Here is an 18,098-nt window from a genome sequence, read left to right on the forward strand (position 1 = left end):
TGGGTTCGGTTCCCGCTAAGGGCACGTACCTCGGTTGCAGTTTGTCCCCAGCCCTGGTTGGTCGTGCGGGTGGCAGCCACTCGATGTGTCCCTTCACATCGATGTTTCTCTCTCTCTCTCTTCCTCTCTCTCCCTCCCGCTCTATCTGAACAAAAAATGGAAAAATGTCCTCGGGTGAGGATAAAAAAAAAGAAAAGTGGTGATACATGGAATATTACTCAGCCATAAAAAAGAATGAAATCTTACCATTTGTAACTGCATGGATGGGCCTAGAGAGTATTATATCAAGTGAAATAAGTCAGAGAAAGACAAATACCATATGATTTCACTTATATGTGGAATCCAAAGAACAGTACAAATGAACAAACAAAACAGAAAAAAACTCACAGATACAGAGAACAGACTAATGGTTGCCAGAGGGGAGGGGGATTAGGGGACTGGGTGAACAGAGGAAGGGATTGAGAAGTACAGATTGGTAGTTACAAAGTAGTCATAGGGATATAAAGTACAGCATAGGGAATACAATCAATTATATTGTAATAACTATGTACCGTGCCAGGTGGGTACTGGAAATATCAGAGGGATCACTTTGTAGAGTGTAGGATTATCTAACTACTGTGCTGTACATCTGAAACTAAACAAAATTATATTGAATGTAAACTGTAATTGAAAAATAAAATTTAAACTAAAAAAAAAATAAATCTGTCCTGTCTGACTTGAGTTCCCACTGTTCAGCCCAGCCTTGACAAGTCCCTTTTTTTTCTGAACCTCAGTTTGAATGACAAGGGGGCATAACTGGATTGACAGATACCATCCAACTCTCACCCACTTGGAGAGTTGCCTCCTCTAAGGATGAAACTCAAGCCAATTTCAGTTTCCAAACATCATAAAAGGGAAACTCAAAAAGTTGAGAATCGAAACCAATAGCAAGAAGGTTGGCCAGAAGACAAGCCTGTTAAGGTGACCCCAGACCTTCCAGCCTCAGCTCAGTGTCCCTCAGTGCCTCTGCCACAGCGAGGGGTCCCCAAGAAGGAAGCCCCCGATCAGCCCAGTCACTCCTGGCTTCCTCTCCACTATGGTGTTTTATCCGAACAGGGTGCCAGAAGATAACGGAGGAGGAACTACCTTAAAGGGCGTGTATGCCAGGAGCTGGGAGTGTGACTATATATCTGACTAGCAGTGGTACTCTCGAGACAGAGATGGCACTGTTCCCGGAGCTGTATGGCACCCCTGCCTCCAGACTGGACTCCTTCGTGGCTCAGTGGCTGCAGCCCAGCCGGGAGTGGAAGGAAGAGGTGCTGGAGGCTGTGCGGACCGTGGAGCAGTTCCTGAGGGAAGAGACCTTCCAGGGGGAGCGTGGGCTAGACCAGGAGATTCGGGTGCTGAAGACAGTGAAGGTGAGACTGGTCTTCTCCATCCCTGGGCCAGAACCAGGCAAACCTACATGGGGATCCTTATCCCTGAGGATGCTGGGGACCTCTTGCCTCATTACCCCTAACTCATGCTGCTAACATCTCAGGACATCCCACCTTCGCTGCCTGCACCCCACCACACTGCTGTCTTGAGCAGAGCAATCCAGTAAGGAAGCTAATAATAGTTCACTTCTTTGGGTGCACTATCTTAACCCCTTAACATATCTCTAATTTGTGTACCCTATGAGGTAGGTACTGTTCTTTTCCCATTTTTCAGATGAGCAAAATGGAGGCTCAGAGACTTAAGATTCATAACAACCAAATGCAAAAGCAAGGTCTTTGACTGGCTCCTGGTGTGACTAGATCATCCATACAATATAGTTAAGAAACAATTGAGGAAAAACATTTTTTTTATTTTATTTTAGAGAGAGAGGAGAGAGAGAGAAAGAGACAGAGGAGATATTGATTTGTTGTTCTACTTATTTATGCATTAATTGGTTGATTCTTGTATGTGCTCTGATTGGAGATTAAACCCACAACCTTGACATCTTGGGACAATGCTCTAAACTGAGCTACCTGACCAAGGCTGAGGAAATTTTAATACGACCTGGATATTAGATTATATAAGGGATCATTGTTGATTTTGTTAGGTGTAATAATTTTGTGGTTATGGGGGAAGTATTCTTTCATTGGACACAAATGCTAAAGTATTTAGGAACAAAATTTTTTGGTGTCTGTAATTTACTTTAATTGGCTTAGATAAAGCAAATGTGGTGAGAAGTTTAGACTTGTTGAATCTAACTGACTGGATATATGAGTTCACTGTATTCTCAATGTTTTATTTTTTATTTTATTTATTTTTAAAATCCTTACCTGAGGATATTTTCCCATTGATTTTCAGATAGAGTAGGAGGGAGGGAGGGAGGGAGCGAGAGAAACTTCTATGTGAGAGACATATCAATTGGTTACCTCCCACACGACCCGACCAGGGCTGGGATCAAACCTGCAACCGAAGTATGTGCCCTCGACCAGGAATCGAACCTGCGACTCTGGACCTCGGACCGATGCTCAACCACTGAGCCAAACCAGCCAGGGCTATGTTTCTATGTTTTAATTTTTTGATAAGAAAAAGGTGTTTTTTTTGTTTTTGTTTTTTCCATGAAAGCATAGAAGGGTGAGGTGATTTGCCCAAGGTCACAAAGCTAGTGGTAGATCTGGGATTTGAACCAGGGTTCTATCTGACTCCACAGCCAGGGCTCCGAGGGTGCCCCAGTGAGATTTCCCCCCAGGCCCTTCCTCCAGCTGCCTCATGTCACCTCTTGTCCTAGCTAGGATCAAAATTCAAGAGGGTCAAAACTAGAAAGGCCATGGAGAATCCGACAGTCTCAGCCAGTCCCTCGTTGAAACATTAAGGACACTGGTGCGTAGAGAGGGTGAGCGATGTCCCAAGCAAGTCACAAGCAAGCTGGTGGCAAAGGCAAAACTAGAATTAAGACACCCCGAATTCTGGTTTCAAGCCCAGTACTCTAGCTCTTTCCCCAGGGAGCCACCTCGGGGAAGGATTAAGAAAGCTCAGGTCCCCATCTCTTCTCTGTACTCATCCCTAGCATTGGAAGCTTGAGGTCATGTGATTTAAAAGTGAGAAACCACACATTTTGACGTCAGACCTCATGTGATTCTTGGCTTCTTCCTTTCCTGGCTGTGACATAGGTGGGGCTGTGGATTTACCGTCTTACTTATCAAACCTTCAGTCTTCTCTCTGTAACTGGGGCAGCAGCAGCAGCAACTCCACCTCATCAAGCAGGTGGGGAAGTGGGCTAAATGATTAGCACGTGGTAAATGCTTTCTTTTTTTAAAAAAAAGCATAATTATAAATGATTGCCTGAGCAATCTTTTTGGTCTGGGCACCAACCTGAGTCAGGCAGACCCCCCCCCCAGACCACCCCCTGACAACCTTAACACTGAAACAACAGATGGAGTGGGGGAGTCTGCGGATAGGAGGATGCGACAAACGGAATGAGTTGTTGTTGTTTTTTTTTTTTATCCTCACCTGAGGACATTTTTCCATTTTTTGTTCAGGTAGAGTGGGAGGGAGAGAGAGGAACAGAGAGAGAGAGAGAAACATCGACGTGAAAGGGACACATCGAGTGGCTGCCACCCACACGACCAACCAGGGCCGGGGACAAACTGCAACCGAGGTACATGCCCTTAGCGGGAACCGAACCCGGGTCTCTCCGTACCGCAGGCTGACGTTCTAACCACTGAGCCAAACCGGCCAGGGCCGGAATGAGTTTTGACAGCAGGAAATGACATTTCCCCAGCTCTCAAAGTCTACCTGCAGACCATATCCACTTCTGCCCTTGAAACCACGAAATCATAGAGCTACCCACAAAGCAATGGCCAATGAGAAATAACACTGTCTGGCCTCTAAACCCTTCCCCTACCCTAAAAATCTGGTGAGCTGGGCAGGTCCACATGAATGAACACTCGTCCTCGAACAAATGGGGTTTAAATAGGTTTGAACTGAAGCAGGTCATGAAGCCTATTCTAGAATGTTCTTTCCTCTCTGCCCGGGTGTTATCACTGGGAAAGGCCTTCTGAGGATTGTAGCCCTTGTCCACACACAGGTCACCATCCCCAAACCCTGTCACATGAGGCAGGCACGCTGAGTCTCGATGCAGATGGGGAATAAGAATGGAAAGGGTAGGAAGACAGAAGATGGCAGGGTCCTTCTCAGAAGCTGGGCCTGGCTCACAGACCTGGGTCACTGGGAAGAAAGAGGTCAAAGAACCACACCGTGTTTTCTGACTCTTCAGCTGACTGACCTTGACTCCTAGCTAGGATCCCACGGCAAGTTGATTAACCCCCACTACCTCCATTTTCTTATCTGTATTTTGGAGATAAGTATACTAGTGCCCACATCAGTCACTGGGTGTGAGGGTAAAGGTCCTGTACGTATAAAGGGCTTTCAGGAGTACCAGACACAGCGAGTGCTCAGCCCAGGACAGCTGCAGGGATTCACCCACCGGGAGAGGTAGCTGACCTGAGGTCTGTTCATGCCCAGAAATTCCACCTCCCGATCCGGAGTGAGAAAGAAGGAAGGCCAGAGAGTTGTGGGGCTTTTGTATACCAGAGGCAGCAGGGGTTGGAGAGCACCCCAGAATCTCAGAACATTACAAAGCCCATCCAGCTCGGGCTCCTTCCATTCAGATGGGGAAAGTGAATCCGAAGCAGCAGAAAGAATGATGTGAGCCAACCAGATAAAGAGGAGAAAGAGAGAGATACTGCTGACTTCCTGTGTGCCCAGCACCTGGCAAGACTTTGGCACACACTCCCTTGTCTGACCCTCCCAGAAACCCAATGACTCATGCTCTATTGTTTTTCTCATTTTATGGACTTAGGGTTCAGAGTGATCACATAGGGAAAATAAGGCAGGAGTCAAGGTCAAAGTCAGGCTGCCCCATTGCACAGCTCACGGCTCTTATCTACCAGGCAATCCTGTGCCCTCTTTTTTAATGTCATAAATTATTCAGGCCCACCCCTAATTCTCAAACAACCCTGTGGAGTAGACATTCATATTCTCTTGGAACAGACAACCGCAGATGAGAAGACAGTTTCAGAGCGATGCAGTGTAATAAGAAGCTTGCGTTCTGGAGTCAGGCTGTGTACTGTGTGACCCTGGGCAAGTGCCTTATCCCCTTGACAGCTATTTTCTTGCCCGTAAAGAGGGGGCATTGGCACCACCCACCCATCTGTCAGGGTTGTGATGAACGTCATACGTGTGGAGGGCCGCAGGGACTGCCTGATGTAGACGGTGGCCTCAGGGTGACAGGGCTCTCTGTTCTGCAGGTGGGCAGCTTTGGGAATGGCACAGTGCTCAGGAGCAACACCGAGGTGGAGCTGGTGGTGTTTCTGAGCTGTTTCCGCAGCTTCCAGGAGGAGGCCAAGCACCACCAAGCTGTTCTGAGACTGATACAGAAAAAGCTGTGGACTAGCCCGGACCTGCTGGCCCTCGGACTCGAAGTCTTGGGGGTGTTCCAGGGAGTCCCCGATGCTCTTGTCTTCACCATCCAGACCAGAGAGACTGCGGAGCCCATCACTGTCACCATCGTGCCTGCCTTCAGGGTCCTGGGTAAGGGGAGAGGAAGCCTACTGACTGAGAGACCTACAGTGGCCTCCCTTCTCCCTCCTGGCCACATTCATCCCTCTAACCCGTGAAGTGCTGGGGGCTGGCAACCACAATGCACAGGACTGCCCAACTCCGGCCGTCACGTGGCTCTGCTTGGGAAACAGATCTCGCAAGGAATCACACAGATTGCAAAAGGAGTCAAGACCCACGGAGGGGGAGGAGTTAGAAGAGTAAACTCAGGTGCTTCTGTAGCACTTAGCACAGGTCACCCCGAGACAAGGGTTAGAGGGCAGACAGGCCCAGAAGACGCTGGTAAGAAACAGGAGCAGAGAAGGGAAAGCACATTACAAATGAGCAGGCAGGAGGCACTGGTGATGTGCGACAGCTCACCCCTTGGCAAATGACTTGCAGAGCCCAGCTCTCTTGCCTGGAGCTGGGTCTTCCCTGCACTGATGGGAGGTCCAAACAAATCTGAGAGAGATCCAAAACAGGCATTAAGGGAAAGTGTTAAGGACATCAAGGGCAGACACTAGCCCTTGAATGGTCTAAGAATTAGAAAACCCACAGTCTCCCTTTATTCTCTTAGGCTACGAGGTTTCAGGTTTTCCTGGAAAAATACTCCAGTGAATTAGCAGGCCCTCCAGGCACAGGCCACTTGGCAGTCCGAGGCTGCCTAAATCCCTGCCCTCTCCCTTTGCTTCCTCTCACTCCAGGGCCTTCTGTTCCCAACTCCCAGCTGCACCCCGGGGTCTACGTGAGTCTGATTGGAGCCAACGGTTTCGCCGGAAATTTCTCTCCTTCCTTCTGCGAACTGCAGAGAAACTTCGTGAAACATCGGCCAACCAAGCTGAAGAACCTCCTGCGGCTGGTGAAACACTGGTACCTGCAGGTGAGGGGCTGCCGGGATGGGTGCAGGAGGAGGAGATGGAGGAGAGAGGGGAAGAAAAGGCAGAGCCCAGATGTGTCATCTCAGGAAACTCCCTCAGGGGAAAATGGAGGCGGCAGGAGAGAAAATGCCGCCCGTTTGAACTGTAAGTAAAACTATGAAGAAGCTAGACAGAGAGGAGGAAGGGGAGGGCGAAGAGGGGAAAACTGAAGGAAGGAGAAAAATAAGGAATTGACAATTTTGGTAAACAAGTACTTGTCATACATACTCCAGTTTACAAAATCGAGGACTGGCTAACGTCAATTTCACTGGGCTATCTGCTCATTCATCTCAGCCCATTAAGGACTAAATAACAAGAGGAAAGATTCATTTAATTCCACCCACACCAATTCCCTCTCCAAATGGTGGAGTTCCCGAGTATCATGATTATTACTGAGTGAAGATACTCATAGCAGTTGCTGAATATATTCGTAGCAATTGCTTTTTAGATTTTACGTATAATGTCTGCATGGTTCCACGTATATTTCAAAACATCCAGATGACACCTGAAACTAATATAATAATAAATGTCAACTGTAATTAAAAACAAAACAATGTTAAGGAAAATTGTGTATCTCTTTAAGATATGTCAGGATGTGTATATTTATTCCTGGAGAGATTATTCAGAATGAAGTTTATATTCTGTTTTATATCAGGTTTATGTACACAAAAAATCCAGATGGCCCTGGCCAGTTTGGCTCAGCGGTTAGAGCGTCGGCCTGTGGTCCGGAGAGACCCGGGTTCGGTTCCCGCTAGGGGCACGTACTTCGGTTGCAGTTTGTCCCTGGCCCTGGTTGGTCGTGTGGGTGGCAGCCACTAGATGTGTCCCTTCACATCGATGTTTCTCTCTCTCTCTCCCTTCCTCTCTCTCCCTCCCACTCTATCTGTACAAAAAAAAAAAAAAAAGGAAAAATATCCTCGGGTGAGGATAAAAAAAAAAAAATCCAGATGAATACTCATTGACTTTTATGGCTCAGTAGTATTTTGGTGTTCTTATCAGTTCATATACTGGAGCCAAGGAACAAAGAACTATGTTGAGAAGCCAGAACAGATGTATTAAAATTAAGAATATGCAGCCCTGGCCGGTTTGGCTCAGCAGTTAGAGCGTCGGCCTGTGGTCCAGAGAGACCTGGATTCGGTTCCCACTAAGGGCACGTACCTCGGTTGCAGTTTGTCCCTGGCCCTGGTTGGGTTGTGCAGGTGGCAGCCACTCGATGTGTCCCTTTCACATCGATGTTTCTCTCTCCTTTCTTTTCCTCCCACTCCCTCCCTCTCTATCTGAACAAAAAAATGGAAAATGTCCTCAGGTGAGGACAAAAAAATAATAATAAAATTAAGAATATGCAGATTATGATCTGTGGAATGAAGGTACGTGCCCCGATGGGAATGGAACTGGCCACCTCTTGGTGCTCAGGAAGATGCCCAACCGACTGAAACACCGGCCAGAGCTAGTTGAGCTTTTGACTTAACTTTTTTATTTGTTTGGGGGTATTTTTTGCCATTTTAATTGTACAGTTCAGTGGCAATTACATTCACAATGTTGTGTAAACACAACTGTTATCTATTTCCAGAACTTTTTCATCACCCCAAAGAGAAACTGTGTATCCATTAAACTCTAACTCTCCATCCCCCCCTTCCCCAGCCCCTGGCCACTCCATTCTAATTCTAGTCTCTATGAATTTTCCTATTCTAGATTCCTCATTCATATAAGTGGAATCATATCATATTTGTCTTTTTGGTCTATCTTATTTTATCCTTGATTTGTAATAGTGAGATTGATTAGCATACTTATTTGGATGAGATTTCTGACATAAACACAAATTTATTTATAAATTTGATTTATTATTATTGATTTATTGATAAATTGGTTTCTCTAATTCTATCCTTGTAGGAAGGAGGATGAATTTTTTATTGAGTTTATGTAAATACTACCTAGTCATGAAAAGAGGAGCTTAAAGTCACTGTGAATATTTAACCATCATTCTCAATAGTTTTGTAAGCAGGGCCAATTTATATACGCTATTATTTTTGCAGAATACTTATCTATGTTTCTATGAGGATTTATTAGTTTATAACCTATAGTAGGAATTTGTATAGAAATGTTTTATTCTGGCTCTGGCTGGTTTGGCTCGGCGGTTAGAGCTTTGGCCTGTGGACCAGAGAGACCTGGGTTTGGTTCCCGCTAAGGGCATGTACCTTGGTTGCAGTTCATCCCCGGCCCCGGTTGGGGTCATGTGGGGGGCAACCAGTCGAGGTGTCTCTTTCACATTGAATGTTTCTCTCTCTCTCTTCCTCCCTCTCTCCTTTCCGCTCTATTTGAAGATAAATGCAAAAATGTCCTCTGGTGAGGATTAAAAAAAAAAGGAATTTTTTATTCTGAGGTTTCATTTGGAATAATATATCATTCAAAGAACATATAATCTTAGTTTGCACAAGTATATGTAGCCCTTTAGTGAGACTGTGGGATACAGTAAGAAGAAAGAGTTTCTTTTTTTTTTTTTTATCCTCACCTGAGGACATTTTTCCATTTTCTGTTCAGATAGAGTGGGAGAGAGAGAGAGGAAGAGATAGAGAGAGAGAGAGAAACAACGACGTTAAAGGGACACATCAAGTGGCTACCTCCCGCACAACCCAACCAGGGCCAGGGACAAAACACAACCGAGGTATGTGCCCTTAGTGGGAACTGAACCCAGGTCTCTCTGGACTGAAGGCCAACACTCCAACCACTGGCCAAACCAGCCAGGGCAAGAGTTAATTTCTTACATATCCATCAAATATAGACTATTAACCAGGGTAATTCATTCTCGTTTTTTGGACCTTGGTTAAGCAACTGCTTTTATGAATTCATCTACTTCTGGAATAAAAGAGTCTAGTGAAATTCTGTCTCAGTCCCTTTTGGTAAGGACATGAGTATTTACCCATGAATTTATTCCCAATTACACTCCATAGATTTCCCATAGAGGAATTGGGAGAATGGGATCTGCCCACAGATAGACTTTATTGTAATCAGATCATTCTTTTTCATTTATATACATAAAGACAAAAAGAACTAATGGCTTTGGTTTTACTACTTTAGTTAAGGGTCAGAAAGTAGCATAGCATAAAATCTACCTATCAGCTCCTAATCTTACAGACTATTTTCCCAGAGTCACATACATATACACACACACATTTTTGAGTGATTTAAATTCATAACAACATGCAAGACAACAATATTGAGGCTACCAGGAGATACCAGAATTCTCAAGACACACAGACAGAAAGATAAAAGATGCAATCAAATTCTTGTTGACTGCCACCCAACAGAAAATAAATTCCTATTGTTCATTTCCCAGCAGAGACCACCAGATGGTCAAACCATAAAACCAGATTCACAGCTTGTTGTCACCAACACAGACATAAGTGGCCCTCTACAAATAAGAACAAGAACTAGAATCAGATTTGACTAAAACTCAGACTTAATCCAGAATCAAAAGTAGCAACAGAATAAAGCTGGGGAGGGAAGAGAGAAATATCAGCAACAGTAAGACCTCTTGCCACACGAGATTGACCCTTCGAATTGAAAAGGAGGCATATCCAAGTGTAAAAAGCCCAAGGGGGCATTTCTCAGGTAACACAGTTTAGTCGGTTTGGGAAATAGATCTCCCGGACAACCTCAGTGGGACCTCCAATAAAAAATTATTAAATAGAGCAGTTGCAAGAAATCAGGCTGCAGAAGAAAAGCCTTATTGCAATGAAAAATATAATGGGTGTTCAAAGAAACAATTTCCAAGATTACTAGATTTATAGTTAGTATCTGTTCATGGTGGGAAAATAGCAATTTTCTCACATGCTTATCATACCTAGAAAGGTCAAAACATATCCAAACAGCAACCATGGAAGAGTCAGAGATATCCTAAACATGAAGAAATGAGAGCATCGTGAACATCAGCTCTGGGAGGGAACATAGACCTTTTCTTTGGGTTTTGTTTTGTTTTTATGTACCATTAAATGGTCTATCGACGATCCTTAAAGAAACAAAGGCCTCGCCCTGGCCAGTTTGGCTCAGCGGTTAGAGCGTCGGCCTGCGGTCCGGAGAGACCCGGGTTCGGTTCCCGCTAAGGGCATGTACTTCGGTTGCAGTTTGTCCCCGGCCCTGGTTGGTCGTGCGGGTGGCAGCCACTTGATGTGTCCCTTCACGTCGATGTTTCTCTCTCTCTCCCTTCCTCTCTCTCCCTCCCACTCTATCTGTACAAAAAATGGAAAAATATCCTCGGGTGAGGATAAAAAAAAAAAAAAAAAAAGAAACAAAGGCCTCATTCTTTCTAAGGCTTACAATTCATCGTCTAACTTTTTAGAGTCCCACTAAAATATCACTCATATTGGAGGAAATAAATTGTATTGCTGAGTTTAAATTCTTAACAAGATTAAAATTTTATTAGTTAAGATTTGGTCTTAAATGTTAAGTGTGAATTCACCAAATATTATAAAAACAAATTCATTAATTTATAAATAAGTTTGGATTGGCCAGTGTGGCTCAGTGGATTGAGTGTCATCCCATGGACTGAGAGGTCCTGGTTCTATTCCCGGTCAGGGCACATGCCCGGGTTGCAGGCTCAATCCCCAGTAGGGGGTGTACAGGAGGCAGGCAATTGATGTTTCTCTCTCACATCAATGTTTCTATCTCTCCCTTCCTCTCCATAAAAAAATAAATAAATAAGTTTGAATTCAGCTTAAAGTGTCTTTAGCCTAGCTGATGTGGCTCAGTGGTTGAGCATCGACCCAAGCACCAAGAGGTCACCGGTTCGATTCCCAGTCAGGACACATGCCCAGGTTGTGGGCCCAGTCCCCAGTGGGGGGCATGTAGGAGTCAGCCAGTTGATATTCTCTCTCATGGATGTTTCTATCTCTCTCTCCCTTTCTTTCTCTCTAAAATCAATAAAGGAAAAAAAAAATTAAGTAAAAAATCAAGATTACACAGCCAGTAGAAGGCAAAGCTGAGACTGTAACCGGAACTCAAATTTGGCTGGCTGCCACCATGAAAACCCAAACTTTGTGAGACAGATGCTGGTGAAAAGGAAAGAAGTTTATTCAAGTGCCAGAAACCTAAGTAGATGGGGTACTCTTGTCACATAGCCCATCTCCCCTTCTCAGTGCAGGCAGAGATTTTTATAAGGAGGAAGAGGGAAAGCAGAACAAAGAGATCAAGGGGCGGAGGTTGAAAAAAAAAACTATGTACAATCCAGCACAGTCCATTCTGATAAGGATCTCGAAACTGGTCGAATGATGGGCTGGTGTATGTCATCCTGGTTCTAGTCATTCCTGGTTCTATGTCATAAGGTCATCAAATCTCCTGGAACTGGGATGACTGGAGGTCAGAGTCTGCATCTTCTGAAGTTAGTTCCTAGGATTCTTAAACAAACATGCTGTTCATCTACAAGCTACATATTAGTCAGAGTCAGCATTTATAGGAACAATGTCAAAAGAATGGTGGGGTGGGTTACAATTCCCACTGTTACAAGACAAGAACTTGGATTTTCCAGTTTCAGGTCCTGTGCCATCCTGACACAGGACCTTGGGGTTCTCTCTCTCCCTCTTCCCATCTCTTTCAACAGTATGTGAAAGCCAGGTGCCCCAAAGCCATGCTGCCCCCTCTCTACGCTCTCGAGCTACTGACCATCTATGCCTGGGAAATGGGTACACAGGAGAATGAGAGTTTCAGGTTGGATGAAGGCCTCACCACTGTGATGGAACTACTCCAAGAGTATGAATCCCTTTGTATCTATTGGACCAGGCACTACACATTCGAGAACCCAGTCATTGAAGATGCTGTCAGAAAACAGCTCCAAAGAGAGAGGTACTGGGCCCCTGCTTGCCAACCACATGTCAGAGAGAAGAAAGAGAATTGAGGGAATGGTGGTATTGAGTTTCTCTTTTTGGGGGGAGGGGGACTTTCTTAAGTAGTAAGGCTGATGGTTGACATCTCAAGTTGGCTGCCTTTCAAAATTGCCAGGGGGCCCTGGCCAGTTTGGCTCAGCGGTTAGAGTGTCGGCCTGCAGTCCAGAGAGACCCAGGTTTGGTTCCCGCTAGGGGCACGTACCTCGGTTACAGTTTGTCCCCAGCCCTGGTTGGGCCCTGTGGGAGGCAGCCACTCGATGTGTCCCTTTCACATCAATGTTTCTCCCTCTCTCTCTCTCTCTCCCCCACTCTATCTGAACAAAAAATGGAAAAATGTCCTCGGGTGAGGATAAAAAAAAAAGTTTAAAATCGCCAGGGGTCTTAGCAGCTTTAAGCCTTTTTCTGTTCCTTAAGCCACCGCTTTACCCTACCTTAGCCCTCTTACCCTCAGAAGAGCATTTCAGTGGTTTATTTTATTTTATTTATTTATTATATATTTCTTTATTGATTTTAGAAAGAGAGGCAGGGAGAGGGAGAGAGAGATAGAAACATCAATGAGAGAGAACATCAATCAGCTGCCTCGTGCACCCCACTGACACACACCCTGGGAATTGGCCCCGCAACATGGGCATGTGCCATGACCAGGAACCAAACCAGCGAACTCTTGGTGCATGGGTTGACACTCAACCACTGAGCCACACTGGCCGGGCTTAGTGTTTTTTGGTTTTTTTTATCCTCACTCAAGGACATTTTTTTCAATTTTTGTTCAGCTAGAGTGGGAGGGAGAGAGAGGAAGAGAGAGAGAGAGAGAGAGAAAGATCCATGTGAAAGGGACACATCGAGTGGCTGCCACCCACACGGCCCAACCAGGGCTGGGGACAAACTGCAACCGAGGTACGTGTCCTTAGCGGGAACCGAACCCGGGTCTCTCCGGACCGCAGGTCGACGCTCTAACTGCTGAGCCAAACCGGCCAGGGCAGCTTTCTCATGCTCTCTTTAAAAAACACTGAGCCTGGCCCTGGCCAGTTTGGCTTAGCGGTTAGAGTGTCAGCCTGCGGTCCGGAGAGACCCGGGTTCGGTTCCCGCTAAGGGCACGTACCTCGGTTGCAGTTTGTCCCCAGCCTTGGTTGGGCCATGTGGGTGGCAGCCACTCGATGTGTCCCTTTCATGTCAATGTTTCTCTCCCTCTCTGTCTTCCTCTCTCTCCCTCCTCCTCTATCTGAACAAAAAATGGAAAAATGTCCTCGGGTGAGGATTAAAAAAAAAAAAGTGGAAAGAATCACGGAGACCCAAGTTTAATCCCAGCTCTGCCTTTTTCTCACTTCTGTGAGCTTCAGTTCCTTCTCTGTAAAACAGGAGGGACAGAAACCAACAACGCAGGACTGTTTTGAGGGTCAGAGAAAATATATGCCAAGGGCCTTGAGTATGTAGCCCATGGTAGATGCCAGATAAATAGTCACGACTGCAGCACATGCTGCTGGGGTCCATCCACATGCCCTCGGCCTTTACCATTGCCATGAAATCTGGTGCAGCCTCCAACTGTCAGCACCTGCGTCCCTTAGCCTGGTGAAAGTTGGTAGATAAATACCCCAGCTCCCTCCCATCTCAGATGGAAGGACACCTAGAGAACTCTCCCCAAGAGGAATTCTTGGGAATCTAATCAGCTGTACCCTGTTACTCTCTAGCAATGTTTCTCAGTCCTCCTGGACCAATGATCCAGGGCTCTGGACATAGCAGGTGCTCAGAGCCTTAAAGAGATGTCTAGGAAGGCATCTTTCTGGCTTCTGGGCCTCCAAACCAGAAAGAACCTGGGCACCCTCTCCTTGTGTTGCAGGCCCATCATCCTGGATCCGGCTGACCCCACCCACAACGTGGCGGAAGGGTACAGATGGGACATAGTGGCTCAGAGGGCCTGCCAGTGCCTGAAGCAGGACTGTTGCTATGACAGCAAGAACAACCCAGTCCCCAGCTGGAATGTGAAGGTAATTGCTCCTCTTGGGGCTGCTGCCAGGTACTTGAAGCACCACAATGAGACAAATGCATAGTGTTTACTTATTTATTTCTGCGTCAATGAAGCCAACAGGGCGTTGGAATTAGATAGTTTGAGGCCTGGCTGTACCATCCACCAGCTCTGTGAACTTGGGGAAATTATTCAGCTCTCAGAGCCTCAGGTTTCTTATTTTATTTCATTTTTCTCATCACTATTTATCCCCTCTATGCCCCCTCCACCTCTCCCGCCCCACCCTGAGTCTCAGATTTCTTATCTTCAAATCCTTGTTCTACTTTCCTTTCTTCTTTCCTTACCTACTTGAGAATCAGTTCCATGCTCCCAATCATCCCGTGTATGAGCTGAGCCCAGGCAAGTCCATTCAGTCAGCTGTTTGTGCCAGCACTGGGCTTGGGGCAGGTGGGGGTGGGGACAAAGGGGCAACAGTCTCTGAAGCGAACTTGCACAAAACTGCTAGAGGACACCTGCATTTTGAGTTGTCATGAAATGGACTGGAGGATTAGTTCTCTCATGTTCTCGAGCTAGGCCTTCTCGATCAATAAACCTTCCATTGCTCCAAACTCTGGGGGAAAAAACTGCTAGAAAGCATTTCCAGAGAAGATACTCAGAAAACAAAAAATGCTGACTAACAGATAATATAATGTGAGGCAAAACCTATGGTACAGGCAAAGGCCATAATAATCTACTTTATTCACATAATACTTTACAATTTGCAAAGTGCTTGTCCGGGGATAATTCTGTCAAGTATAAATGTCAAGTATTATTATTATTTTCATTTATCATCATTTTCCAGATGAGGAAACTGAGGCTCAGAGAGATTAGATTAACTGACCAAGGTCACACTGCTAAGAGGCAGTGGGATTTACACCCAGGTCTTTGTGGGGCTCTGGAAATGGAAACAAAATATTATCTCAGAAGTCACCAGAGATGATTCCTTGAAGAAGATAGGGCCAGAGGTGAGTCTTAAAAGCCAGAGAGGGATCTAGACACTCAGATCAGAGGGCACTTTATCCAGGTAGAGGGCTGGGTGGGAGGTGAGGGGCAAAGGACTGGAGGTATGTGCCGGAACAAAAGCTGGACCTGCTTGGAGCAGGGGAAGAAGCAGAACCAGAGCTCTCTAATAAGGTGCAGAGATTACAAACTGGAGCCTACCAGCCAAATGAGACCCACAGATGGGCTGAAAATTATATGCCTCTGGATTTTTCCTGACTAGACAAACCATCACACAAAGGTTTTATTTATTTTTTTAAATACATTTTATTTGTGAATACTTAAACTCTTGAATATTTTGACTATATTTTCCTTCTTCTTTTTTTTTTAATCCTCACCTGAGGATATTTTTTCATTTATCTTCAGATAGAGTGGGAGGGAGGGAGGGAGAGAGAGAGAGAGAGAGAAACATTGATGTGAAAGAGACACATCAACTGGTTGCCTCCTGCATGACCCCAACCAGGGCTGGGGACAAACTGCAATGGAGGTACATGCCCTTGACCAGAATCAAACCCATGACTCATTGGTCCACGGGCCAGCACTTTAACCACTGAGCCAAACCAGCCAGGGCTCATGCAAAGATTTTAATCTTGAAAAATCAGAAGACTTGATCATGCTGGGCCTCTATTCCTTATAGAAAGGATCAGCTAGCAGGCCAGTCCTTCCCAGCACCTTCCAGGTTTTTTCTTCAGCCATCTGGGACTCTCGGGCCCTTGAGTGTGGCCTCTGATGGTGAAGAACAAACACTGGAGCAGGTTCAAGTACCTGCTCTACTTATTACCTCTGTGATGGTCAGTAAATCACTTCACCCTTCTTGACCACAATTTCATCATCTGTAAAACGGGATAATAGGAGAACCAACCCCTCATAGGGCTGCTATGAGAATAAAATGCTTTAAGAAAAGTGTAAAAGGCGTCCAGCATGGGGCCTGGAAAGTGGTTGGCACTCCCTGGATGTTTGCTGCTGTTGCTGCTATTGAGAAAAACAGGTGAAGGGAACTTGGGCAGGTCAGACAGAGGAATGTGGGCTCAACCTCTCTCCCCTCCCTTGCAGAGGGCACGAGACATCCAGGTGACTGTGGAGCAGTGGGGTTACCCAGATTTGATCCTCATCGTGAACCCTTATGAGCCCATAAGGAAGGTTAAAGAGAAGATCCGGCGGAGGCAGGGCTGCTCTGGTCTGCAGCGTCTGTCCTTTCAGACGCCCAGCGGTGAGCGCAAGCTCCTCAGCAGCCGCAGCTCCCTGGCCGATTACGGGATCTTTTGCAACACTCAAATCTGTCTGCTGGAGACCACCTCCCCCGAGATCCAGGTCTTTGTGAAGAATCCAGATGGTGGGAGCCACGCCTATGCCATTGACCCCAACAGCTTCATCCTGGGCCTGAAGCACCAGATAGAAGACAAGCAGGGGCTGCTCAGAAAGCAGCAACAGCTGCAGTTCCGAGGCCAGGTCCTGCAGGATTGGTCGTCTTTTAGGAGCTATGGTATTGAGGACAGCGACACCCTCATCCTCTCCAAGAAGAAAGACACGGATTTTCTATTTCTACCCAGCTAGTTTCCTCTGGGAAACTTGTCTGTGTGGTTCTGCAATCTGATCCAGGACTCGTCCTATCAATCATTCACTCCAGCTCTCGGCTGTGTGTGGGGGGTTCCCCATGTCTTTATCAGCTTTGTAAAGAATTCCTAGCCCTCCCTCCAGTGGAGGAATGAGGAGGGATGTGAGATATTAAATACAAATGACCAGACCATATATAACAATAGAATTCTGACCCACAATCTCTGCAGCCACCACTTTGGGAAGCCAGTCCACAACCCGTGCAGCAATCAACACAGAATTGTCAGGACTTGGTCAATAACTGCCAAGCTTCCTTAATCTCACCCCTAAACCCCCACCTTCCCACCTTCCATCTCAGGCCCAAACAGAGAAAACCAAATAAGCTCTAACAATCACATAGGATGATGTCCTACCTCTAGATAGTCTGCCTCCAGTTTCTCCTTGCCACCAACCTCAATCAGGACACACCTAAGGCCTTCTCTCTTTTCATCTATAAAACGTTCCCTTTGCCTGTTTTCCCACAGATTATACTCTGAGTAGAAGCAAGGTATGAGTATATTAGAGGACATATAGATTCTTGAGTCTCACCTCTCAAAATATTCTGATTCTGTTCATTTTTGGTTACACCCAACAATCTGCATTCTAACAGGTTTTCTAAATTGTTTCTGATTCTCAGATAGATTTTGGAATTCCTGGAATAAATGAATGATGTTGAAACTACATTGAATCAAACCCTGGGAATTAATCCTGGTTCTGTCACTGACCTCTGTGTGACCTTAGGCAATTTTCTCCCTTCTGTATGTTTCCTTTTCCTCATCAATTAAAGGATGAAGTTGCCCTGGCTGGTTTGGCTCAGCAGTTATAGTGTTGGCCAGCAGACCAAGAGACACAGTTCAATCCTGGTCAAGCACTGACACCGGTTGCAATTGGGAGGGGCCCTGGTCGGTGTCAGGTGGGAGGTGTGTGTTTCTCTCTTCTCCCCCACCACCCGCATTCTATCTGAAGATAAATGGAAAAATATCCTCTGGTGAGCATTATTTTTTTTAAAAGAGGATGGAGAAGTTGATCTCTTTAGCATTTCTAAACCCTTATGTTTGAGGAAACTCCCATGGTAATTCAATAGCGATTGGTGGCCCGCGTCTGAGAACTACAATCCCCACAATGCCCTGCACTCCGCCGCGCTTACGTGCGGTCGTGCACAGG

At 45.9% G+C, this 18,098-nt stretch overlaps 1 protein-coding gene across 1 annotated transcript; it reads left to right on the plus strand.

Annotated features, from left to right (window-relative positions):
- The first annotated feature begins 1,163 nt into the window (after positions 1-1,163).
- Positions 1,164-17,842, plus strand: OASL (2'-5'-oligoadenylate synthetase like). Its single transcript, XM_036276885.1, has 6 exons — positions 1,164-1,397; positions 5,262-5,544; positions 6,255-6,430; positions 12,061-12,302; positions 14,178-14,325; positions 16,395-17,842. The coding sequence occupies exons 1-6, from the start codon at positions 1,200-1,202 to the stop codon at positions 16,893-16,895; spliced, it is 1,548 nt and encodes a 515-aa protein (XP_036132778.1). The 5' UTR covers positions 1,164-1,199; the 3' UTR covers positions 16,896-17,842.
- The last annotated feature ends 256 nt before the right edge of the window (positions 17,843-18,098 follow it).

The sequence above is a fragment of the Molossus molossus genome, unplaced genomic scaffold (genome assembly GCF_014108415.1).
Source record: "Molossus molossus isolate mMolMol1 unplaced genomic scaffold, mMolMol1.p scaffold_m16_p_22, whole genome shotgun sequence".
Taxonomy (NCBI): domain Eukaryota; kingdom Metazoa; phylum Chordata; class Mammalia; order Chiroptera; family Molossidae; genus Molossus; species Molossus molossus.

Coding starts and splice junctions, on each gene's coding strand:
- OASL (XM_036276885.1), top strand. CDS start 1,200: ATGGCACTGTTCCCGGAGCTGTATGGCACCCCTGCCTCCAGACTGGAC. Junction 5,545..6,254: donor GCCTGCCTTCAGGGTCCTGG/GTAAGGGGAGAG, acceptor CTCTCACTCCAG/GGCCTTCTGTTCCCAACTCC. Junction 6,431..12,060: donor TGAAACACTGGTACCTGCAG/GTGAGGGGCTGC, acceptor CTCTTTCAACAG/TATGTGAAAGCCAGGTGCCC.